Source organism: Monocercomonoides exilis (assembly GCF_001643675.1).
Source record: "Monocercomonoides exilis strain PA203 chromosome Unknown scaffold16-1735695, whole genome shotgun sequence".
Taxonomy (NCBI): Eukaryota; Preaxostyla; order Oxymonadida; family Polymastigidae; genus Monocercomonoides; species Monocercomonoides exilis.
Window position 1 is genome coordinate 1036776 of NW_027150561.1, and position 24786 is coordinate 1061561.

The 24786-nt window shown below is 40.0% G+C and overlaps 8 protein-coding genes across 8 annotated transcripts; 7 read left to right on the forward strand and 1 right to left on the reverse strand.

The window, feature by feature from the left end:
* Positions 1-303: 303 nt before the first annotated feature.
* Positions 304-762, forward strand: MONOS_7113 (uncharacterized protein; the record flags this gene model as incomplete). Its single annotated transcript, XM_067877415.1, has 1 exon — positions 304-762. The coding sequence occupies one exon, from the start codon at positions 304-306 to the stop codon at positions 760-762; it is 459 nt and encodes a 152-aa protein (XP_067729639.1).
* A 5610-nt stretch (positions 763-6372) lies between these two features.
* MONOS_7112 (uncharacterized protein) lies at positions 6373-14291 on the forward strand (the record flags this gene model as incomplete). The annotated part of the gene is made up of 2 exons (XM_067877414.1): positions 6373-6386; positions 6560-14291. 2 exons carry the CDS (start codon positions 6373-6375, stop codon positions 14289-14291), a joined length of 7746 nt encoding a protein of 2581 aa, XP_067729640.1.
* Positions 14292-15087: 796 nt separating this feature from the next.
* Positions 15088-16324, forward strand: MONOS_7111 (uncharacterized protein; the record flags this gene model as incomplete). Its single annotated transcript, XM_067877413.1, has 3 exons — positions 15088-15249; positions 15324-15861; positions 15951-16324. The coding sequence occupies 3 exons, from the start codon at positions 15088-15090 to the stop codon at positions 16322-16324; spliced, it is 1074 nt and encodes a 357-aa protein (XP_067729641.1).
* A 73-nt stretch (positions 16325-16397) lies between these two features.
* MONOS_7110 (uncharacterized protein) lies at positions 16398-16715 on the forward strand (the record flags this gene model as incomplete). The annotated part of the gene is made up of 1 exon (XM_067877412.1): positions 16398-16715. One exon carries the CDS (start codon positions 16398-16400, stop codon positions 16713-16715), a length of 318 nt encoding a protein of 105 aa, XP_067729642.1.
* Positions 16716-16906: 191 nt separating this feature from the next.
* On the forward strand, positions 16907-17878 carry MONOS_7109 (uncharacterized protein; the record flags this gene model as incomplete). Its single annotated transcript, XM_067877410.1, has 2 exons — positions 16907-17054; positions 17175-17878. 2 exons carry the CDS (start codon positions 16907-16909, stop codon positions 17876-17878), a joined length of 852 nt encoding a protein of 283 aa, XP_067729643.1.
* A 63-nt stretch (positions 17879-17941) lies between these two features.
* MONOS_7108 (uncharacterized protein) lies at positions 17942-18709 on the forward strand (the record flags this gene model as incomplete). Its single annotated transcript, XM_067877409.1, has 2 exons — positions 17942-18321; positions 18370-18709. The coding sequence occupies 2 exons, from the start codon at positions 17942-17944 to the stop codon at positions 18707-18709; spliced, it is 720 nt and encodes a 239-aa protein (XP_067729644.1).
* A 159-nt stretch (positions 18710-18868) lies between these two features.
* MONOS_7107 (uncharacterized protein) lies at positions 18869-19708 on the forward strand (the record flags this gene model as incomplete). Its single annotated transcript, XM_067877408.1, has 2 exons — positions 18869-19301; positions 19428-19708. The coding sequence occupies 2 exons, from the start codon at positions 18869-18871 to the stop codon at positions 19706-19708; spliced, it is 714 nt and encodes a 237-aa protein (XP_067729645.1).
* Positions 19709-22270: 2562 nt separating this feature from the next.
* On the reverse strand, positions 22271-24045 carry MONOS_7106 (putative Protein of unknown function (DUF410); the record flags this gene model as incomplete). Its single annotated transcript, XM_067877407.1, has 2 exons — positions 22271-23834; positions 23893-24045. 2 exons carry the CDS (start codon positions 24043-24045, stop codon positions 22644-22646), a joined length of 1344 nt encoding a protein of 447 aa, XP_067729646.1. The 3' UTR covers positions 22271-22643.
* Between the last annotated feature and the right edge of the window lie 741 nt (positions 24046-24786).

Consider the following 24786-nt stretch of genomic DNA (forward strand, 5'->3'; position numbering starts at 1 on the left):
TTCTCATTTTTCTTCAATTTTTTTGAATTTCTTTTCAACATCATCCATTGGCTTCTTTTCAACTATCTTCTTAAAGTCCATCCTTCTCAGATTTGATATAATTCGTTTTTTTTTAGCAAGCAACAACAAGAATAATTTCTGAGTCATTAGTCAATCTTCACTTTGCATTTGGTACCTTCTTCTCCTTCTCCATCACCTTTATCATCTTCTTCAACACCTTCTCTTTTTCTTTCTCTTTCCCCTCCTCCTCCTTCCCCTCCTCCTCCTTCCCCTCCTCCTTCTTCACCCCTTTCACCCACGCCAATGACACTCTCTCCACGGCAGACACGGAACCAGCTGTTTCGCCGGAGGAGCACCGGAAGGAGAGAAGATGTGACAGCAGACATCCCCTTTGGCGGGCAGGGCGTGCTGCTGAAGGGAGTCAGCCTCAGCCAGATCAACGAGTGTGAGAAGGAGAACAAAAGGAAAGCAGAGGAAGGTGCTGAGTGTACTACTCCGCCAGGGTTTGAGTCAGCGAGGGACAAACAGAAAGAGCACGAGAGGCATCTGAGAGAAGGGAAAGAGAACTCGAATAAAAGGGGAGGTGATGAAGGAGTTGGGCCATATTCATTGTCATCATCATCATCTTCTTCTTCTTCATTGAACCAAAAGCGCCAGGTCTCGTTTTCTCGCATTCCTCCTGTGCCCAGCCAACCGCAAATAAGCACAACGAAATTTCGCCCAACTCCTCGGCAAGTTGACCATGACACACAAAATATTTGAAGGCAGTTTTATGCGACATGGCATTTTATTCAATTTTGTTCAATATTTAATTTGATTTTTCTCTTTGATTTTTTAATTGTTACAACTCTTTTCATAAATAAAAAGAGACAACGTTCAGTTGCTTTTTAAAAAGAAATTTTATTGCAAAATATTATGAAAAAACATCAATATGAAAAGGTAAATAGAAAAAAAAAGTGTTCGAAAGATTCATTTTCAAATACCATAAAAAATAATCTGATCAAAAATGCGAATTGCAAGATTATCTGATTGCGAGATGGAAAAGGAGGTTAACGGGAAATAATATGCGGGAGCAGGAACAAATTGAATTTATGCGTCAGATTGAAAAATGACATGATTATTGGAAACTTATGAAGAGCAACAAGGAGACAAAGAAATATACTAGAAAATAAAAGAAATAGAAAAAACTAAACTTCATTTTAAACGATGGCTATGCACATAATCTTTTTTATTCTACATAGCAAGCATCTGTTGAAATGACGATATTCATCGGTATCGAAGAGGTGAAAACATGGAATGAAACATGGATAAATTGCAACTGCTGAATACTTTTTCAAATCTTCTTAGCTTTTCAGAATGAATTTTAGTGAAGCATATTTTTGAATTCAATTAAATGGTCATTTCCACTTTATTTTCTCCAGCAACATCGTTATTACATTTTCATCTTCATCTTTTTCTTCAATGATTCTCAACGTTCATCCGTTTTAACAATCTTATTTCCTTTCCCCATCAACAAGATCCTTTTTATACTTAAGTTGAAAAGCTTAATCGCATCCATCTTTTCACACGATGTTGGAGTGCAGGTTTTCAGTCCAACCAGAACAAAGAAATACTTCTTTTTCACGAAAACAAAACCAGCAGCTTCAAATCAATTCAGTTCTGCCTTTGCTTCTGCAATCGATACATTTTTTGAGCAATCTGCTGACTCTCTTCAACCATCACATCGATGCCTTATTTCGCCTTTTCACATAATTCAGAAGCCAATGCGCATATGTTATAAAGCATTATTCTTCATCTGGAAAATCTATTATTCCTTTGATTTCGGTAAATAACTTCAAATATATATCATTTGACTCATTTTCTCCTGAGGAATACTAAGAAATTAGAGCCAAAGCCACTGGTTAAGATGAATTGAGCAAAACATCAAGTGCATACAAAATGAAATGAATGGAAGGGATCAGCTATCATCAACTTTTTCTTTGGATTCATAATCATTTATTCAGTTCAATCTGAGTTTCTACCTCATCATTACACTCCTTCATTATTTGCATCTTCTTCACGCGTTCTGCTTGTAAAATCGATGAACGCCTCAAACCTTCTGCCAAACGGGAGAATAACCTACTCATGTATTTCTAAATTCACTTCATCATCATCTGCACAAAACATCGCCTTTTCTGAATGGATTAGATGTATATTTCAAAGCCTTCAACAACCGAGAGCTTTTGACACTTTTTTGAAGATGCATTTCTTCTTTCACAGGGCTTATCAATGTTCACAAGAAAATGTTGTCATCGATCGAAAGGAAGCTTTTGCGATGGATTTTTAGGAAAAATCGAGTTATAAAATGATTAAAGAAAAATATCAAACAAAAACAGAAACCAACATCCTGCATCTATCTCTTTATGGCATTGTTCAAGGCGTAGATGATCAAAAGGGGAACTGTGCGATTCTTCTGGAAAAGTTTGAAAAGAATCACAATTTTATAGCTGGAAATGGGGTGAATGTTTTCAATCATTTGCTGATTATTTTCTCTCAGAACATCCATTTCGACACAATTTCCATCCAAAAATTGTTTCAAAGGCGATTATTTCCTCTTCGATTTCTTCTTCTTCTTTTTGCATTCCTTCTTCAACTTCTCCTCCACTTTTCATTCCGAAAATGTTTTCATCACATTTCTCGATTCTTTTCCAAAGAATCAAACAAACCTGCTCAGTTATCAAAAGAGCAGCTCAATTAACTCCGCAATTCATTTTCATTCTTCAACAGATTGGATACCTTTTTTCGTTCGTTTCTCCAATCAACTCAACACTTCCATTTTATTCTTCAATTCATATATCTCTTATTGTATCTTTAAAGGTCTTCAATACCTTATATTTAAACTACATTCAGAGATTCCGGATAAATTTCTTCATTTTCTTCATCGTCATATTCTTCACTTGAAATAAAACATTTCCCATCATATCCAGAAAAAACAATTCAATTATTTCTGGAAATTTTCTCTTCTTCTCTTCTTCTTCCTCTTCTCTTCTCTTTTGCAAGGGCTTAATTCGAATACCATCCGTTCTTCTTCCACCAATTTGTTCTATCTCCATTGTATCTCTTCTTGCCTTTCAAAAGTGCTATTTATATTGAGCATTCATTAGCATCAGGAAATGAAAAGCGAATGAAGAAGCTAGCTATGAACATATTGGCACTTTACAACAACAAAGAAAAGAAGGCATTTTCATTCGGTGCTGCCTTTTACACGATTCTAATTTTATCTTCAAACGGAGAATTAATACCGACAAGCATAGTCGAGTAAGAACACCTTGTTATTTCTTGTATTTTTCACAGTCTTTGTACTGGAGAAGTCCATCTTTATTCATTCATTTTTCCTGTAGAAGCATTTTTCTATCATTCGTTTGATTGATTTCCTTGGCTTGAGTCAATCAAATCATTAAATGATTTTTTAATGAACGTTTTCCTTTGTGAATGAAGACAACCAAATCTTGACTAACTTAAGAAATGTCTCGTGTAATTTTGGCAGACAGATTATTTTAAAGAATGATTCCAGAATGGTGCAAAAACGGCTATTCGTTTGAGCTGGCAAATAAGAGAAACAGATTCATATTGCGCGATTCCTCAGAGTTTTCAGTTTCATTCAAACATTCTGCTGCAGTTGTGATGAAAAAGATGAACTCCAATGCGCAGGCTATTCAGACGCTGCTCTCTTGAAATACATCTCGAGTTGATTTGCAGACAATAAACTCTTTCAAAGAGAATTCCTTCAAAAATAATCTGAATGATTATTCAAAGAAGAAACCATCTGAAAAACGAAAATTTCCTTTTGTGCAAACAAACTGTGGACTTTGCTCGTCTTTCGCGAATTTTATGTTCGACACATCAAATACACAATTCGAGAAGAACAAACTGAATTCGCCGTCAAGATCTATTTCTTTCCTTTTGAGCTGATGAGCAGTGTCCAGAAAGCAAAATGATTGAATAACAAATCTTTTTGCTGGAAATAGAGCAGAATGAAGCTAGCGAAGCGATTCCTTTCATCATAAAACGAATATCTGCTCAGAGAAATGAAAAAAGAGTGCTTGAAGATGCTCTTTCTGAGAATTGCACAGATATTGGCAGATAAATTATTCCCAATACATGTGATTTATCTGCTTCTTTCGGCTTGATCTGATCGGATGGATTAATTGTCCATCCTTTTCCTCTAAACATTCAATTTGAGAAAAAGTTGTCCTTTGGCATTTTGTGGGGGCATGAAGCATCACAGAAGTGATGAGATATAATCAAAAATCATAACTTAGTGATTAAAAGGATTTTTCTTCATTATCATGATATCTTTTATTGAATCGATTCTTCTTGATCAATAACAGCCTTTTGAATGCGAGTGCAAATCCATTTGTTGATCCAGCTTTTACCACTTCGACTTCTGAGCTCTCAATCCGCTGTTATTTTCAGGTTTCATCTGAAGTTTCATCGCCTTCCTCTCTTCTCATGTTTATGAAATTATCCAAAATACTTTTTGGAGAATATAGCCTCACTTCTCATAACTACATCTTCTTCTCGAAAAAAACCATCTCTCCGAATGAGATTTCTCTTATGGGTTCTGTTGTTATTTGTACATCATTCGAACTTCTTTTTGCAAAGCACACTTATTTGTTCCGACCTATTGGGTTTGGCAATAATTCATTTATCATCCCAGAGTTGTAACTGCAATTTACGATGTATCAAACAATGTTTTTCTGAAGGGATAGAAGCAGAGTTTTATTTTCGGTCAATGGAAATTGAGAAATCATTGAAAGGAAAACACCATTATTGCGTGTTCAAGAAAGACAATCTTCAATGAATGTTCTGCTCTGCTGACGTCCATTAGTTTTTTTGAACTGCATATTGAGTTTCAGATACACTTGTGTGATGAAGAAGAAGAAATCTCACAACAATATGGAGCTTCAGACACCAGATGAAAAAATGTTCCTTTCATTATGAACAAAACATCAAAGAAATTCAATTCATTGAAGAAGATAAATTTCGAGTATGTGATTCCGTTGATGAATGCAAAGTTTTTTTTCACTGTCAGAAGAACTTCTTGTTTGTAATGGAGCTCTATTGGAGCGGGATTAATTTTCTTTTATGAATGATCCTTAGTGAGGGGGGAAATATCTTCATTTTTGATTATTTGAGGTGAAATAAAGGAAAATTTTGTGAACACCACAATGATGTTGTGCTGCTGATGGAAATGACGGATTCACAATTTCTGAGCTTTACGGAGAAATTGCAGTTATTTCAATGTTCTTTTCTTCTTCAATTCAAATACAAACGTGAAAATAACAACAAAGAGAGATTATTATTTAATTCCTGCCTGAAAGCAAAGAGAAGATAATAATCCATGTCCTTGCGTTCGATGAATCAACATTCCCACCAAAAAAGGCACACAGCTCGATCAATGTAGTTATTTCTGAGTGAAAAAGATTCTTTATGAAAATCTCTAAAAATGTTTCTTCGGATAGGGTATTTGCTCAAGAAAACACAACTTTGAGCAAACCGAGCATAATTTGTAAATATGAAACCAAACAGAAAACGCCAGTTTATCATCGATCGAATGGCAGTTGCCGCAAAACCTGAACTGAACGAGTTCAACCTATTTCTCTTGAGACCAAATGAAAGCTTAAGGTTATTCTATTATCGTTTTTGAGAAATTTGCATCCTTTTCGTTGATGATGAATCATCAAAATTCAATATTACAATCAGAGTGCATTCGATCGATTATTATTCTCTACGAAACAATTGCTTCAAAGGAGAAAATTGTTTTTAAATGGATTTGGAAACAAGATGTCTACTGTGAAGTCATAAAGGAAACGAAATTATCTTCAAAAAAGGTGATTTTTGAAGGATCAAGTTTTTGATGAATAAATGTGAGAATGCCAAATAATCTTCATTCATTTATACCTGAATTCTTTTAATTCAATGTTTTTCTCATTTTACGAACCTTTTTGTGAAAAGAAAATTATATAAAGGGAAATTTGATTGAAGGCCCATAATAGAACTGTTTGCAGGAGTGAGGAATGAACTCGGTTTTTCCTTGTGTTGCAGTTGCCTTGCTGCTCCAATATTGCTGCTGTGCTGTCCCTCCATGTGAAATCAATCATTCGAGCAGTGATTCTCGTTCTCCAATGAGCAAAATGTCATCATCTTTATTTGATTCCTTTCCCGATTTGTTGAGTGAAAACAGAAAGCTTGAGCACAATAATAAATATTCGTGCTTCAATGGAATTATCCAAGAAATCAATTCTTCGTTGGAAATATCCTCGCTTTGTTGTGCCTTGCCCCCAAGCTGCTCCCAATTTGTATTAACTCAAAATTCATATCTTTCTCTTCATGGCTGTTGTGTGGTTTGTTGCAGAACGGCATCGAAAAGTCCGATAATGTGTTTTTCTGGGTGCATGCTTTTGTCCAATATTTCGATGTGCTCTTCCGATGCTCTGAAAGCTCTCCCATCTCTTGTTTCTTCTCTGCCGGAATCTTTTTCTTTGTTTTCCCAAAATATGCTTGAAATTGATCAAAGTAATTTTGGCTCGTTTTGTGTTTCCTCGCATCCCTTCTGCTCATCTCCTTCCCTGATCTCTGTGCGCATTGGACATTCTTCGTTCTCGAATATTTCATCCTTAACAAAGCCTGAGCCATCCAAGCCTGATGAATCCATATTGTTCCATTTGTCGACAAAAATGAGATGTTGCTCATTCGAAGCAGTGAGTGATGCAATTGATGGAGGGATAGTTCCATCAATGAACGAACTTCGTCACTCTCTGAATCTGTTCAATTCCTCATTTCGTGCCTGTGCTCGCACTCCAAGACCAAATGAAGCCCAACACGGAACTCAAGAAAACCCAATAAATGTGAGTTCAAGGATTGGCTTGCCGGATGGCAATCATGAGTTTGAGTGGTGCGAATGGATAGACTTGCTAAAATATGAAGGAAATGGTGGAGCTATTTCCTGCACAGTTTCAAGTGCTAATGTTTCAATCCACAATTGCATCTTTCAGAACTGCTCTGCAGGTGACAATGGAGGAGCAATATATTTCCGCTCAATTACAATTGCGAATGTGACGAAAACAAACTTTTTTGCATGTCGGGCTGGAACATGTGGAGGAGCCATTTTTCAATACGAAAATACAGCAGTTGCACAAATCATTTATTTTTTGAAGTGTGACTTATGTAATTGTCCGACTGAAGGAAACGTTGGAACTGCGTTATACAATGCATTCTATTATTTTCCAACATCAGGAACAATTAAGATTTCCAGTTGCATATTTGAAGGAAACACGGGTCAAGATGCTTATGGGTCTATCACTTTTGGAGATTCTCCAGGCTCAAAGCCAAGTTCATTTAGTATTGACAATTGTCTATTTCACAAAAACATCCTAACTTCTGCTTCTTCAACAAGAGGAGGTGCTGCGATTTCATTTACTCCATCAAGTTCTTGGATGAGTGGATTCAAGTTCATTTCATTTTGCTTGTTTGATGGGAATACAGCTGCAAATGGAAGAGGAAATGATGTATTCTTTCATAACAGTTTTGTTATTGAATCTCCTTTTTACAATTGCTTCTCAACAACAAAAGAAAAGAGAATCTGGAACAATAACACAGCAGACAATCATACAGTGAATGATTGGTTAACTTTCAAAATTCTTGAGCTGTTTGTGAAATCAGATGGAACAAACAAAAGTGAATGCGGAGTTTCTGAGGCAGATGCATGCAAGACACTTGAATATGCTGTTGAACTGATAGATGTGATTTGCGAATGGAAAGTGATTCTCCTTCCTTGCTCGTTTTCTCCTTCATTGTGTGTTGACATTGGAGCAAAGCATATTGAGATGAATGGGAACGACAAAGCCGCCTGCTTTGTGCAGACAAGCATGCTTCCAAGTGGTGCTTCAGTCTCGTTGTTTTCGATCTCGCTTGGCTCTCTTTCAGCCTCCTCGTTCTCCATTGTCCACAACTCGTTCCAGTCGCCATCGCCTTCACTGTTCATCCTCACTCAGCAAGCAGCCACCCTTGCCATCTCAGACCTCGCCATCACAGGCTCATCCTCAGCCATCATCTTCAGCTCGTCTTTGTTCATGGTTCTGTTTGGCTCAATATCTGTTTCCTCCTCCAACATTTCTTCTGTTGCCCTGGCATCTGCTCCTCTGTTCCACTTTGGCAATCCATCAGATGTGGTGAACATCACATCGACAGGCATGAGCGATGTGATCCGAAGTGATGGGGGAGCAGCACTTGTGGCAGATTCAGATGGATCTCTTTTGCTTTCTGTGAGCAGCTGCGAGTTTGTGAGGTGTGGGTGCAGCAAGTCTGCTGATGGAGGAAGCCATCTGCTGAGGATAGGGAATGGAAACAGCGTGGAGATTGATGGATGCTCTTTCACTGAGTGCTTTGCAGGCAGCGAGGGTGGAAAAGGAGGGGCGCTGTGCGCAAACGTGGAAATGGGAGAGGGAGGAGGAGGGAAGATGATCGTGAGCAAATCGAAGTTTGAGGGATGTGAGTGTAGTGAGGAGAGTGGAAGAGGGGGAGCGATATACGTGCAGTTGAAAGGATCAGCAGAGGCATTCAGACTCACTCAGCCGATGTTTGGAGGAAACAAGGCGAAATGGGGAAAGACTGTGTTTATTGCAGCAGGACACATTGATGAAGAGGATGTGAGAAATTGGCTTGATTGGAGCTTGACGGAGGCTGAGTTGGGGTGTTTGGATGATATTGAAGGGGTGGAGACAGAAGCAGCATATGGGGATGTGGTGCTTCCCCTTGTTGTGTTTCTGTGGGAGAATTTCACAGGACCAGTGCATGTTGGGGGAAGCAGGGCAGCAGACTTCGGTGCATGTGGATTTGCTGAGGCGCCATGCTCTTCTATCAGCCGAGGATTGGCTCTTCGATTTTCATTGGCTGAGTCAGGCGTTATTCAGCTTCATGCACCATTTGTGTTAAGCGAAGAGGTGGCAGTGCCTGAAGGAGAGTGGAGAATGGGATGTGGAGAGGAGTTGAAAGTGGGCATTGATGTGAGTGTGAGCCCAGAGATATCACAAGAGGGAGTGATTGTTTCAGGCAGTTCATTTTCGATCGAAAAGATAGTGATGAATGTGAAGAGCCTTCACTCTGGGATTGAGTATCTGATGATGAGTGTTGGAGGGGTTCTGAGGGTGAGCAGTTGCGAAGTTGACTTGAGGGAAGCGACAATGGGTATGGGACTTGTGGCAGGGAGAGGTGGTGAAGTGGAGATTGAGGATGTGAAGATGAGTGGGAATGGGCTTGAATGGGGAGTATCAGTGATTTCATTCAAAGGAGGAAATGGAGGAGGATGGTTGGAGATGACACGATGCAACATTTCAGGGATCAACATCAATGGTGGGGCAGAGTCGGGATCAGGAGTGGAATGGATGAATGGAGGGTTGCTGGAGATGAGTGAGTGCAACTTGAGTGGTATTGTGAGTGAGAGCGGTAATGGGGGAGGAGTGAGGGTGGTGATTGAGAAGACAGGAACAAAAGCTGGGAATGATGAGAGTGAGCCAATGGTGAAGCTGAGTGGATGTATTTTTGATGGGTGCTGTGTTGAGGGTGAGGGGAGGATGGGAGGAGGGGTGTGTGTGGAATGTGTGGAATATGGGAATGTTGATTCAACAGTTGCTAATACTGATATTGTGATTGAGGGATGCCAATTCAAGGGGTGTGAAGCACCAACAAGTGGAGCAGGAGGAGGATATGGAGGAGGGGTGATGATTGGACTGGAAGAAGGGGGAGATGGGTTTGTTGTGAGGAATCCGGATTTTGGAGAAGGAGGGAGCAAGCCAAACAAGGCGAAATATGGGAGCAACATGTTTGTGCAATCGGCTGAGCTGAGGGGCAGCATCACAAACACCACACTGCCATTCATGGATGGGATGAGGGGTGAGGAAGGGATAGAAGAGCAGTTCATGGGATATGATGGGAGCGACAGAACGAATGCAATCCCATTGGTGTATTTCTTTGAAGAGATTGGAGCAGAAGTGTATGTTGGGAGTGGAGGTGCAGACACAGTGGTGTGTGGTTTTGAGGGGTATCCGTGCAGATCGCTTCATTACACAGTCACCCGATTGGAGGGAGGAGAGGGAAAGAGGATTGTTGTGAGTGGTGAGAGTGAGGTAGAGAGGGAGGTGGATGTGAGTGGAGTGGATATGAGATGTGCATCTGGAAGCCTTCCTTGTGTTGTGAGGTGTCTGAAAGAGGTAGGTGGGAACACAGGAATTGTGATTGTGAACACAAAGAGATGTGTGATTCATGGGATTGGATTTGCTATTCCTTGCTCGTTTGGAAATGGAGACAAGAGACTGATTACATCACACGAAGTGGAAGGGGTGCTGGAGGTGGAAGAGAGCTCGTTTGGGATAGATGAATGGGAGAGTGGATCGATTGCGTTTGTGATGATCACAGTGAGTGAAGGAACATTGCTATGCACAAGGATGAGCATTCAATCTATTTCAACGAGTTGTTCACTCATATGCCTGGAGAACAGCGGGACAATCAACATGAGCAGCAGCAACTTGTCAGATGTGGAATGCGAAGGATGCATTGCGCTAGATGTGGAGGTTGTTCTGAGTGAAGATCCAGAAATGGGAATGAGCAGTACCAAAATGGCACATGACAAATCAAACAACAACATAATGGCAAACATTGAAGTGAATGAATGTGTGTTTTCGAGAGTGGAGCAGAAGAACGGAAATGCGCCTGGGCTGCTGAGAGGCGCAACAATCACAGGATTAACACTGCGAGTGAACAACACCACACTGGAAGGCTGTGGCTCATCCTCAAGTGAAAGAGGAGGAGCAGTGCTGTTTGATCTTGGGGATGATGGGTCTGTCACGTGGGAAGATTGTCGAGCGAGTGAATGCTTTGCAAAGTCGAGTGGCAGAGGGGGTGTGATCTTCTTTGATTGTTCGTCGAGCACACAAGCACCGCTTCCTTTTCGCTTCAGCAACATCGACTTTTCAGCAAACACAGCGTTGCGAGGGAGAGATGTGTATGTGAGATGCACCAACATCGACACACAGATCAATGAAACACAGTTCAACATCGACTTCGGCACATCATTCAACCGCACGTTTGCGATATGGGGATGCACAATGCAGACATTTGAGGATGAGGAAGATCTTCTGCTGAAGATGTTGCCATTCATGGATTATGTGGTGTTTTCTTCATCGACAGCACCTGAAGCATCAGATGCCATTCATTGTGGCAGTTCATCAGCTCCATGCGAATCTGTGAATGTGGGGCTGAGGCATGTGATCAGCGGCACATACAGTATCCTGTTCATTTTCAATGATTCCCTTATCGCAGGCCCAGCATCAGCAAGAGATGTAGCAATCCGGTCAGCGGACAGAATGGAAGCAGCAACAGTGCATCTGGATCAGCCAGTGAATGGAGCAGAGGAAGAGGGAATCATTGCATGCACCTTGCGAGTGGAGATTGAGTTGATCACATTTGCATTTGGAGCACATTTCTCATCGCCTCATCCATCCCTTCTGTGTGTGAAGAGTGGTTCTCTTGTTCTTTCACGCACAATGTTTTCAGCGCAGGACATGTTAAATACACCTTCTGCATCAAATGAGCAAACACTGCAACTGAGCATGGTGAGTGTTGCCCAAGGCTCGCTCTCAATCCTCCAATCCAGAATTGCTTCAATGAGAATTGCATTGCCATTCCTCATGATTGAAATGGCAAGCACGGTGAATGTGTCACATTTGGATGTTTCGGAAGTGTTCTTCACAGGGAATGTGATGGAGCTGCACAATGCATCGGAGGTGCACATGGAAAGTGTGAGACTGGAAAATGTTGTTGCAAATGGAAGTTGTGTGATTGTAGATGACTGTGTGAATGTGAGTGTGGAAAAGCTTGCCTGTTCAAATACTCAGGCAAATGGAAGCGTGTTCAAAATCCACTCGACCAATCCTGGTTCAAATTCAAATGGAAATTGGAATGTTTCTCTCGTTGATTTGTGCATCTCAAATATCACATCCTCTGCAACAGATGCATCTCTTTTCTGTGCAGACCAATTATCTGGCAAAGTGCATTTGAGCAACTGTTCACTTTCACAGAGCACATCTCAATCCAGCAATCCAACAATTGCATCATTCAAATCGTGCTCTGAGATTGCAGTTGATTTGTGCGCTTTCATGGGCAAACAACAAGAACCACTTGCTTCTATTGAAATGGATTCAGATGCAATCTGCAGATGGAATGAATCGTTGGTGGAACTATCAGGCAGTGCTGCTATCATCAGAGATTCAACAATGGGAAATGCATCACATGGTGCTTTGGGTGTGAGAGGTGGAGTTGTGAGGATTGAGAAGAGTGAGTTTGTGGATAACAATCCGAGAATCGAAGGATATCCATCTGTGAGAAGAAACATCATCTGTTCTGGTACAGGAACATTGAATGTGATGAGTTTGAAAGGAGGAGATGGATGGGAAAGAAACACATCACTGTGGATTCTGGATGATGGATGCCAGCTGTCAGGGCTGAGCGATAACAGACCATCAGCACTGTTCATTCCTTCGCTGGAGAGTGTGGAGACAGAACAAAAGGGGGAGTTCACAACACTGCACTTCAAGGGATTGCTCCTTCTCCCCTGCAATCTATCGTTCTCTGTGATTGTGATCATTGGAGAAGAAGAGGCTGTTGAGCCACACTCCATTGAAAGAGATGGGTTTATATCAGAAGAGGCTGTTGTTGCAGACATTTCATCAGCTATTATTGAGCAAGCATCTGATGAATCCGAGGTATCTGTAGCAATACAATTTGGAAGAATCGAGTCACCCTCATCAACAGATCGAATTATTCTCAAAAACAAAAGTGAATCTGGTTCAAAAGGAGATGAAAGAATTGTTGAAGGTGGAAAGAAAGAAAAATCATTTTGGCCAATTATTGTGATTGTGTGTGTTGTATTTGTTGTGCTTCTGCTTGTAATTGTTGTTATTCTGGCTGTTCGGTGGAAGAAAGCAAAGAACGAAGCAGAAGATCTGAGAGAGATTGTGAATGACAACATCAGAAAGGATCCAAAGGCGTTTGAGATGGTGACGATGGAGATGTCACCTGAGGAGCAGTGGAGGAGAGCAGAGAGAGAGGCCGAGAAAAAGAATGAAGAGAGGATCAAGAAGAGAATATATGAGACGAATATGCAACATTCAGAATCATCGGAGCATCTTCTCTCTGAGAGCGGATCGACTGAATACATTCTTGGAAAAGATTCAGACAAGATTCCTCAATGGGCACTGGAGAAAGATGAGGAAGAGGAGGATGATACAAGAAAAAGAACACCTTCACCTTCCATCTCTTCCACATCCACAACTGATTCAGATTCAACATTTGTTCGAGGAGAGGATCTGTGTCCCACCACTTCATCAATGTCGAACTTGGTGGATGCCATGGCGTGCTCATCCCCTCATGAGAAGCTGATTGTGGATCTGAGGGATTCGCTGTTCATGCTGCTTCATGGAAGGAACAAGACAAAGGAGATGGCGATTGGGAGTTTGAAGGAGAGGGAGCAGACGGCTGCTCAGATCCTGTTCTGGGTGGCCAATCTTGCGCTCCATTCCTTTGACGAAATGGAAAATGAGCTTTCCTCTTTGGCCAATCTCAGTCCTCACATCGTGCTGTTCTCAGAGCACATGGTCATCTGCATTGCCCTCCACTCCGACTGCTCGTCAGACTCTGACACTTCCTCCATCTCTTCAACCTCCACCATTGCCACATCTTCCTCTGATGTTTCTGTGAAGAGCGAGAGATTCACAAAATCACCTCCTCCTTCATCCGCCTTTGAGGATGAGGATGACAACAGAAAAGAGTGCATGAGGTGGAAGGCGCCCGAGCTTCTGATCAACAAGAAGCTGGGAGCAACAAAGGAGTCAGTTGTGTTTTCAATTGGGATGATGTTGTGGGAGTGTTTGACACTGAATATTCCGTTTGGAGAATATGAGGCAGAGATGGCTGGGCAGAAGATCCAACGAGGAGAAACGCCAAATCTTGATGGAATCAACGCATCATCTCCTTTCTTCGGTCAATTGATCTCTATGTCGATTTCGTCTCATTCATCGCAGCGTCCGAGCCTCACCGATATGAAGCGCTATCTTATTGGGAATTTTCCACCAGGAGCAGCAATACTGACAGTTTCAGATGCAATTGGTCTTCAATGTGCTTCAAATGGGAACGAAGAAGGTGGCTCGTCTTGCATTGGAAATGGAAGTGAAAGTGTGGGAAACATTTTGTCCTGATGACGACGATAATGATGATGGAACTGATTGTGCTTCTTTTTTCTTTCGATGTGTTGTTCGAATAAGAAAGAGAATTTTTGTCAATTTGATTTCTGACTTTTTTTTTTCATTTTTTTGAAGATTCTGACAATTTGAAAATTTGTAGGCCTCTGTTTGTTGTTTGCTTGTTTATCAATATGTTGTTTGCATTTTTTGGGAGAATATGTGGTGCAATGCCAGTTTCCCTGTTAATTTGCAAGACATGTGCGTGCAGACAAAATTTATGATATTTCAAATTTCTGTATTTTGAACACCAAATATTCGATTTCTTTCTTCGAATGATTGCGAATTCTGAAAGAATAATGAACTGAAGAATTCATTTTCAGTAATGTCCCTCCATTGAAAGCTTCAATTTTCATCTTTGAACAACTTTTCTTTTCTTATCCAATCACATTTTTTATGAGTATTAATTATTTCAAAATTTATATATGTATTCATTTTCAATTGAGATTGAACAATTAGGTTCAAATGTTGCATTTTAATTTGTCACTTTAAGTTTTCAATTCACTGTCAAGTTTGTTATTCCTGCTTGTTAAGTATTTTTGTTGAATTTTTTGTTGAGAAAATTTGCTCAAATAATTTCTTTTTCTTTCCTTTTTTATTAAAGAATTTGATAATTTCGCAATGGAGCGAATCAACAAACGCAAGGAGCAGGTTTGCTCCTCGATAATGAGTATTGATTGTCAAGTATATGTGGTTTTAGATCAAACTTCGCCAACAATTTTATTTCTATAACATACCATTGTCCGCAGTGTAGATGACACAAGATACTGTTAGAATGCCAAATCGAGAAGGCAAGGACAGAGGATTTGATCATATACACAGACTTTCAAGAGTAGAAAACATGATCGAAGAAATTACCAGAAGCCAAACATGGCCAATGCAGTCCGGAGCCACGGGAATGTTACCAATGAGAAAGGTGAAGAGGGAACGACTGAAAAGAAGAAGCAGATCGAGATCAAGCGAGTCGGAGTCGGATGAAAATTTTTTTAGAATCTGATCGCGAGAGGGAAACAACAAAAGCGTGAGAGATTACGGCGTACATACATCCGAATGAAGAGACGGGGAGACGAAGAGAACAGTGACTGGGATTTGGCAGAGTTGGAACGGCAAGAAGAAATGGAAGGAACAAAAGACTTCATCAGAATCTTTCCCTGGGAGTGGTTGACACACCTGAGACAGGCGAGCGAGTTGAGGAAGTTTATTGAATTTTGCAAAGCTGGCTCGATAAGAATGAGCGATGACATATTATATACATTTATTCCGGAGAGCGAGAAGGAATTTGTCACGGTACACACGGATACAAGCTGGAACGCGCTAGCCAGAACAGCCATCACAACAAATGGGAGAAGAGATTCACCAGAAGCGAGCCGAGCAATTGAACTCCTCCAGCCTGCCCTAGAATCGGGCTTTGAAGCAGAGAAAGCGATCGCAGCACTAACAGTAAAGGAACAAGAGAAGGCGCACCTCATGGAAGAGGAGAAAGAACGACTGAGAGGACTGTTTTGTGCCTATGCGCTTATTGCCGAAGGTATCAGCAGAATAAACATACTGAAAGTGATACCCCAATCGGGTTGGGAGAGCGCGAAAGGCTTTTAAGAAAGTGGAATGTCCAAAGAGGTGAAAGAGAACCTGAAGAAGCTGGTAGAGAGCACAAGCTTTTTTCAAGCAGAGGGAGATCAATAGGATACGGTGCATCTCCCGACTCCACAACAGGTTTCGGGCCTGCAACCGCCAGAAGGGGACTCCCGAGAATATATAGTTCGGGAAGGAGCACCCAGGGTTTTGTATTCAGACAGCTCCAGAGAAGGGGAAAAGGAAAAAACTTCACATGTTTCAGAGGGAAGAAGAGGACACACCAGTTCCAAGCACAGTTTGTCCCAACCATCGCTGGGAGGCCATTCCCTATCATTGGACCGTCGCCCCCATCCCCACCAAGGACTCAAGGAGGTACTGTAGTGGATTCAACAATTGGAGCAAGTGAAAGGTCGTAGGAGTAAGGAGGAAAAGAGAGCCGCGCTTTGCCGCGAGACCGAGAGAATAGAGAGAGAGTCCATTTCCAGCAAAATGATTACACAACAAGAAACCGCAGCTCTTTGCGAGATGAGATCAGAGACGGAAGTTCCGAAACAGTTCGTGAATATCGGAAATGTGGTGAGTTGGATTGATCAAGAGAAGAAAAGAGCACGGGAAACCACAGTGAATCGCGCGATGGGGATATTGAGAGAAGAGGCGCAACACGAGACAACGAAAACAGAAGAAGACTCTGCATATCCCCGAGTGAAGGAACAGACGAGCGAGAGGAGGAACGAGAAGAGTGTTTTGAGAGCTTCTGGGACTGTTACAGAGCCTCCAGTTGGGACTGCTCGGGAGGAGAACTCGTAGACAGTTATTGAAGATATTCTCGAAGGGGAAGAGTATACACAGATTCAGTTTGGCCACAAGACGCCAGAAGTGAAGAGGAGCGTAGCAAGTGGATCACCGAAGGAGCCACTTCCGGGGAGACTAGTGAACAGACTGAGCGAGTGGAAGAAGATTGGGGAAGACAAACAAGTGAGCCGTGGTATAAGAGCTCAATGGAAAAGTCCCCAGGATCCGAGCTCACTCGAGGAGTGAAAACACAGACAAGAGTTTCGGGGGATGAAGGAGATGATGAACAATTATTTATCCCTCTTGGAGGAGGAGTTGAAGGATGGAGTTGTGAAGCCCATATAGGAGTCGGAGGTGAAGTGGTTCAACCCGACATTTATGGTGATAAAGAAAAACGGAAAGAGGAGAAAGATCCTGGATTGCAGAGCTCAAAATGAGGAAGTGCAGGGAAAACACTTCAAGATGGATTCCCAGGAGAAAGTGGTGGAACTCCTGGAGGAGAACGACTGGATGACAACTCTGGATATATCGCGTGCATACCAACATGTCAAAGTGGACGAGAAATTCAGTCCCTATCTGTGCTTCAGCTTCCAGAAGCAATGCTATGCTCACATAGGGATGCACTTTGGAGCAAAAGACACGCCCAGAGTTTTCACGAAGATAATGAGACTCGCAGCGTCAAATATCAAAGAACATTGGAATGTGAAGCTTGTTATACACCTGGACGACATTCTCCTCATGCACCCAGACAGGGATGCATTAAGATCGATCTCACAGGAGATAGCCCAGTTCCTGAGAAATCTGGGCTGGATACTGTCGGAAGAGAAACTGAATTTGGAACCCGAAAGGAGCGTGTAGTTTCTGGGATGGTTGTGGAACTCAGAGAAGATGGAAGTGACGCTCCAAGAAATGAAGAGAGTGCTGCTCCTGGAGGATGTGCGAAAATGGATCGCACATGCAAAGAAAAGGAGGAGACAAAGGACGAGGGACCTAGCAGCACTCCTTGGGAGGCTGAATTTTGTGAGGTTACAACGCCCACCAGCGAGTTTGTGGATGAAGCGCAAGCAATACGTGCTGAGGCAGGCAATAGCCCTCGGGGGCTGGAAGGGAACGGTGAGAGTCAGCCCAATGATGTAAGGAGAATTAACACATTGGAGGAAAACCCTGCAAGAGAATAGACCAAGGAGTCTGAAGAGAAGGAACAGATCAGCAGAACTTACAACTGACGAGTCAAAGCTTTGATGTGGTGCAATGTTAACAATACAGAAAGAGAACAAAGAGGAGAAGATGAATGTCCACGGGAGTTGGACCCTCCAGGAGAGTGCGTTAGCGATAAACGAAAAGGAGTCCAGAGCAGTGTTGAGGACTTTGATAAGGAAAGGATCATGGCTGCAACAACAGAAGATAGACCATATTCGTCTAAAGATAGACAACATGTCTACGAGATGGACAATATAGAAGAAGAGGGGAGCGCCATCGCTCATCCCAACACTGAGAGCATTGGAGAAGAGACTGAACAGCCTGGACATATCAATACAGACGGAACATCTCCCGGGAGAACAAAACACGGAAGCAGATGCACTCAGCCGGATTGCGAAAAAGCCGGATTATGCGCTGAAGGGTGAGAAAGTCGCAGAGATATTATAAACAATCGCACCGAGAATACCAGATACAATTTTGGAACAGATTACTTCGGTATTCCGCGGAAGTACTTGGAAACTATCCTGTCTGAGAGGGAGGAGAGAGAGAGAAATGCAAGGAAACGAGATAGTACTAGTACACCCGTTCCTGAGAAACATCGGACGGACCATGAAAGAGAAGGTGAAGGAAGCCCAGAGGGAACTTACGATTCTGATTCTGCCAGCCTGGCGGGGGCAGACCTGGACCCCGCTACTGCAGCCTGGGCATTCGATAAAGACCCTGGGGACATATCAAGAGTGCATGATACCGGGAACGAAGATGAGAAGGGAAGGCTGGAAACTACCCCCATGAGAGGTGATAAGCGTTAAACTGGAGAGGAAAATATCCAAGGAAGGGACCTCTTCTATGCATGGGAAGAACACGTTGGAGCAAAGGACATTGCAGAATCAATTTTGAGAAATCAAAAGAGTGAAAAAGATACGTGGAGGGTGATGCTGAGATTTAAACAATTCTTGGATAGAGAGCGCATGGATGACATTGACCCCCTCACAACCAAAGATGCAAAATGGATAATGGCAGAGTTTACCGAAACGCTTTCGAATACGAACCTCTCAAGCGGAGTGATTCATCAGACAGTACGGAAAATACTGGATTCCATCAACCTATTTAGAGAAACAAAGATTGATCGAGAGGACATAGAAATTTTTCTAAAAACTTATGTGGGAGATAAGCCGAGAAAGGGCAAACGGTTCAAGACGATGTTATATCTTCCAATAATCACCAAATGGGCAGAAGCCACCCATGAGATGACGGACCCACAGATCCTCCAAAGGAGAGCTCTCATCCTTACCATGATTTTTGGTGCTTTAAGTCCAGCAGAGCTGGAAAGAATGAGAAGTGTGACAACGATATTTAAAGATAACTCTGTCCAGACACAAGTACGAACAAAGACGTCGGGAGGTGAGATTATCAAAGTTATAAAACGGAAACATCCCAACCCACGTATCGATGCAATATGAGCGCTTCAATGTTGGATGGACAATGTAAAGACGACCTTTAAGTGCGAACATGTGTGGTTCGATATAGAGGGGAGTAGACCCGCTAACCTACAGAAGATCAAAGAAGAACTAACAGCTATTTTGAGAGAGAACGGAATTCCCGAAACTTTCACGGCGTTCTCTATAAGACACACAGTGATTACACACTTAGCAAATCGAGAAGGAGCTGACTGGAAGGCTATCAATGCTTATGCGAGATGGGCCTCAGGTTCTAGAGTAGCCCAGGAATATTACACCGTTTTACCGGTTCAATACATGAGATGGATCCTAAAGACGATCGGAGCCCCAGTACCCCTTGCAGGAAAGTGAGACAAGTCGGAGAAGGACAGCGAGAGAGAGGATGCAAGAGATGAGGAGATAGTACCAAAAATTAAGGAATACACAGGAGAGAATGCACAAGCTGGGGGAGAAGTGGAGGTGAGCAAAAGGAAGAGATCAAAGAGACGAGTGCTTATTCGAGATAAGGGTAAACAGCAGGAGAGTGATATGGCCCAACGTCCCAAAGGTGAAGAGATACCTCCCATAATTCACCGCAACATTATGGAGCTGACGGAGGGCAGACAGACTGCCTCACAGAAGAATCTTGAAACTGATGGGAGGAAACGCGGGGAGAGAAGCATAGGACAAATTGTCAGGACCGCAGAAACATTTAAGACCCGATCAAGAACACCCCATAGACACCTCAAGAAAGGGAGGGAGTAGAGACAAGGGCCGCACCTTCATCCGCAGTCATTCTGTGCATCCGCCGCACCAGAGCGTGCTAGGAAAGTGGTTTTAGATCACACGTGCTGAGATAGAAGGGATTTCGAGACTCATTATTGAGGAACAAACCTGCTTCTTGCGTTTGTTAATTCGCTCCATTGCGAATTGATAGAACGCAGTGAGACAGGTTTGCTCTGAGATAATAGGAATGCGGATGGAGAGACGATAGGAGGAGTGGTGCGAGGGGGAGCCAGGAGTATGTGGGGAGATGGCTAGAAAAAAGGGCGAAATATTGAAAGTGAGAAAGAAAGAATAAACGCCCGAAGTGATTAGTGTACGTCTAGGATCTGGAAATATTCAAATAGATTGAATAAACAGTATTAATTAAAAGCTTTCTCCTCAACACGATAACGATTGTTTTTAACACAAAAGAGTCAGAGCAATCCATGCAGTGCGCGATGATAGGGTTTGCTCTGCCGATGCAACAGAGGAGCGGGAGGCAGAGCTTATCACACGCAGTTTTCTTTTCCACGCTATGCGGAAGCGAGAGTGGTTTTTCTTTCTGCTCCAAGATTACTCGCCTCACCGGACCCCTGCACGGCCTGCAGGTGAGAGCTCCGAGGGGCAATATCCCCTGCCCTCTGGTCTTCGTGACCAAGGCGAAAAGGCGAAGACGGTGGGGAAGTGAAGCGGACAATGCATTATTTATTTATTTCTTAATTTTAATGTTATTGTTTTGTATTTTTATCTCGCCCTTTTTTCCACGTCATATTTGGGATAAGGCGAAGTTTTTCACTCAAACCACCCATAATTTATAATAACACTCATTATCTCGGAGCAAACCTCCTTTGTTTCTGCGTTCTATCAAAAATATGTGTAAAAAGCTTTACAATAAAGGAGGTAGGTTTGGTACCAGTGTGCGTGTTAAGCATTGATGGTTACAACAGCAAACTTTTTTTTGGATCAGTGAGAAATCCACAAAAAAATCGTTTTGAGTTATTTTTAACTATCTTTGAAAAAGATAACAAAAATTTGAATAATCAACGATATCAAAAACAGTTATCGATTATGAATCAGAAATTCTTTGCTTTCTCTTCGACAGTTTTTTTTTCACTTTCACCTTTTCATTTTCACTTTTTTATTTTCTTTTCTTTCTTTTCTTTTCTTATTTTTCTTATTTTTCTCTTTTTATGGATCATTGAAAAATCAAAACTTTTCGTCTGTAACATGACAAGTGATAAAAACATTTGTTTGTTTAGAATTAAAAAATAAAAAATAAATTTAAAAAATAAATAATAAAATAAATTTGTTAATAAAATAAATAAAATTAGAACAAAATTAAACAAATGTTAGCAAAAAGTTATAAAGACTTTAAAAAGCACTTTGGAAGATATTTGTTGACTGCATCTGAAATGCCTATTTTTTTCTCCTTTGCCAGTGACTGTCAATGACGGTTAATGACATATGGCTGATCCTTTTAATAATCATGCTTTCGTTCGAGTTTTGATCACATTTTTTATTTCAATGGGATTTTCGAAAAAAGTTAAATATTCTTTTAAACAGCGTTATTTTCTACACCTCTGTGACATGACAAGAGAAAATAGAAAAAATGACAAAATGGCTGACAAGATATTTATGATTTGTCAAAAAGGGTTATTTATAACGATTTCATAATTCTTAATTACTAAAATAATTAATTTGAAAATCTTCATGATATAATTCTTTTTATATTGAAAAAATCAAATTTTTTATTTGTGTGATCAAGTTCCCAATATTCATTTTATTTGACACGAAATGTCAGTTGAGGAATATTCTTGTCACAATTTGTCATTAACAGTCACTGACGGTCACTGACATAAGAGAAAAAACGACAAGATATAACAGATACTATCAACAAAATCTTTCCATAGTGCTTTGAAAAGTCTTCAGAAGTTTTTGCAATAATTTATTTTATATTAATTTAAAAAAAAAATTTATTTTTTGTTTTTATTTGTTATTTTTTATTTTAAGTTTTTAATTTTTAATTTTTTTTTTTTTGACAAACAAATATTTTTATCACTGGTCATATCACAGATGAATACGCCAATTTATTAGTCAAAAGACCAATTTTTTCATCAAATATTATTAATTTATTCAAAACACAACACTTCATTAAAAAAACTGAACATCGATAGGTGCGTGTAATGTTGATGCATAAATGCGAAAACTGTTGTGATAAATTTTTAAAATTGGTAGAGCAAGCAAATTTTCGTTGATAATTAATGTAGGTTTATAAATTACCCAAAACAAACAAACATATAATTTAATAAAAAGAAACTTTTTTTTAGGCAAATTCATCACATTTTTGATAAATTCTGAAAAAATTGAAGTTCAATCTGTTACGTAAACTTATCTTATTTATCAATATCTTTTTTTTTTAAATTATGTATTTCTTAATTAATACAACTTTTCCACATTATTTTTTCTTGGAGAAAATGAAATAGCATTTTCATTTTTTCTCACATTGTAAACAAAAGCAAGTGCAAATAAAAACAACTAACACTTATGAATCCTCAAAACCTCCAAAAAGAGAACCGACCATATTCATCAGTCCTCCCATATCCCCTCCCAATGCACTTCCAAATAATGATGACATGAAATCACCTGAATTTCTTGGGTCTCCTCCTTCTTCAGATGCATTTGTAGAATGCTCCTTAAAGTACACGTCGTGGATTCCATCCAAACACTGGCCAAGTGTGTCGTCTACGAGTAGAAGAGGTCTATAGACAAGCTCAGTCTGCCTAAATAATGAATAGTTATGGCTTTGCAGCGAATCCAAGAAACATGCGCAGCAGCGAGTGATCGGTGTGAAACTTTCGCAATTCACAAATGAAATAATCGGCTTCTGAGTAATTTTAAATCCTTTGAATGATACTTCATCGGCATGAAGACTACTTTGCGCATGCGAAGATGAATTTGTTTCTTTGCTTTTTTCCTCTTCCAGTTCTTTCTCTTCTTCTTCACCACTCACCAATTCTATTTCTTCTCCAGAAATAATATCTTCAACATACGTTTTCATAAGCGATACCGCCATTTTCAGAGTTGCTTTCGCATCCATTGCATTGTTCACAGAAAGGATTGTTAATATCGCTCTTACAATGCCATATTCAAAAGGGGCAAAAATCTCCTTCATTTTGTCTTTTTTCGTTTTTCCAAGAGTTGACTGTGTTGGTGTAAAGTCTTGTTCTTGCAACGGATTTTCTTGATGAATTTTCTGCTCTGTATCTTCTAAAGAATCAATTTCTTCGTCTGTCGGATACAATTGATCTTTAATAAAATAATACAAAATAAATGAAGTGTCGGAATGAAGATAGTGTTGATAAGCCAGATTAACTTCATCTGGGCAAGATGAGTGCAACTCTCCAAGAAGTGTATGAATAGATGGATGTCCGACTTGGCATATCTTCGTTTGTATAGACCATTCGAGAGAGTTGTGAAGAAATGTAATCGTTCGCTCTCTAAAGCAAAGCTTTTGATCTTTTTTAAGTTTTTCTGATGAATTATTTGCATCTGAAATATGAAATTGATCAAGTTGATTATTGCTTTCACAATCTTTGTTGTCCTCTTTGCTCGATAAATCAATAAGAATCCGTCCAATCTCGAGAATTCTATTCAGAGTTCTTTCTGAAAATCCTATTTTTTTCTTATAAAGCATAGTTATAAATATCTCTGCATAATCGTATGCAAGCGCAAACTTTTATTTCATTTAGAAAAAAAGGAATTAAAAATTAAAATAAATATTACTGAAAAACCTGGGGAATTTGTGAAAGAACTTCAACACTTTTTGCAGCGAGATCTATTGCTTCTTCTGGTTTTTTTGGGAACATACGTTTCATTTGAGATACATAAAGCTGATAAGCTTCATAATAACTCCCCTCCTCAATAAGTTTTGAAGGATTGCTCATAATTAAACTTTTATTATGGGTGAAAAACGAAAAGAAAAATTATTCCTTAAGAAAAATAAAGTTCATTATCCAGCTGAACTTATATGCTGATTTGAAGAAATAAGAATCACATGAACAATGAAATAAGATATGGTATTAATTTTGCAAATATCAATCATTTTCCATTCATAATCACAAAGATGAAATAATGCTTGAAAATTACAAACACAAATAACAAATAAATATTTCTGTTAATTTTGCTTGGATTGCACGTAAATATTTTGAGTAGACAACATGGAGTCTACTTTTTTCTTCGTTTTTGTTGAGAAAAAATAACAATGTTTAATATAAAGTTGTTTTTCCTGAAAAAGTGCTTTTCAAATCATATTTTGAATTTCAGTAATTTTAATTCCTTTTTGTGAACTAAAATTACAGATATGTTTCAATATTTAAGATTCATCATTTTCTTCTTTTTAATCACAAATAAATTTCCCAAATAAATAATTTGCTATCAATTTCTAAATTTATTTCACATCACCACACACACAAAATAAAAAGCAATTCAACAATAATCAATTTCTTGTTCATTATTTTTAAATTAACTTTTCTAAAAGAAATTAAAGAATTATTGAAAAAACGAAAAAATATAATGATATAAATTAAAAATTTTAACGATAAAAATATTCTTGAAAAAATTTAAAAATTAAATGAAAATAAAAATCTCAGTCACATTTAAGGATATTTCTCCACATATGATAGCAA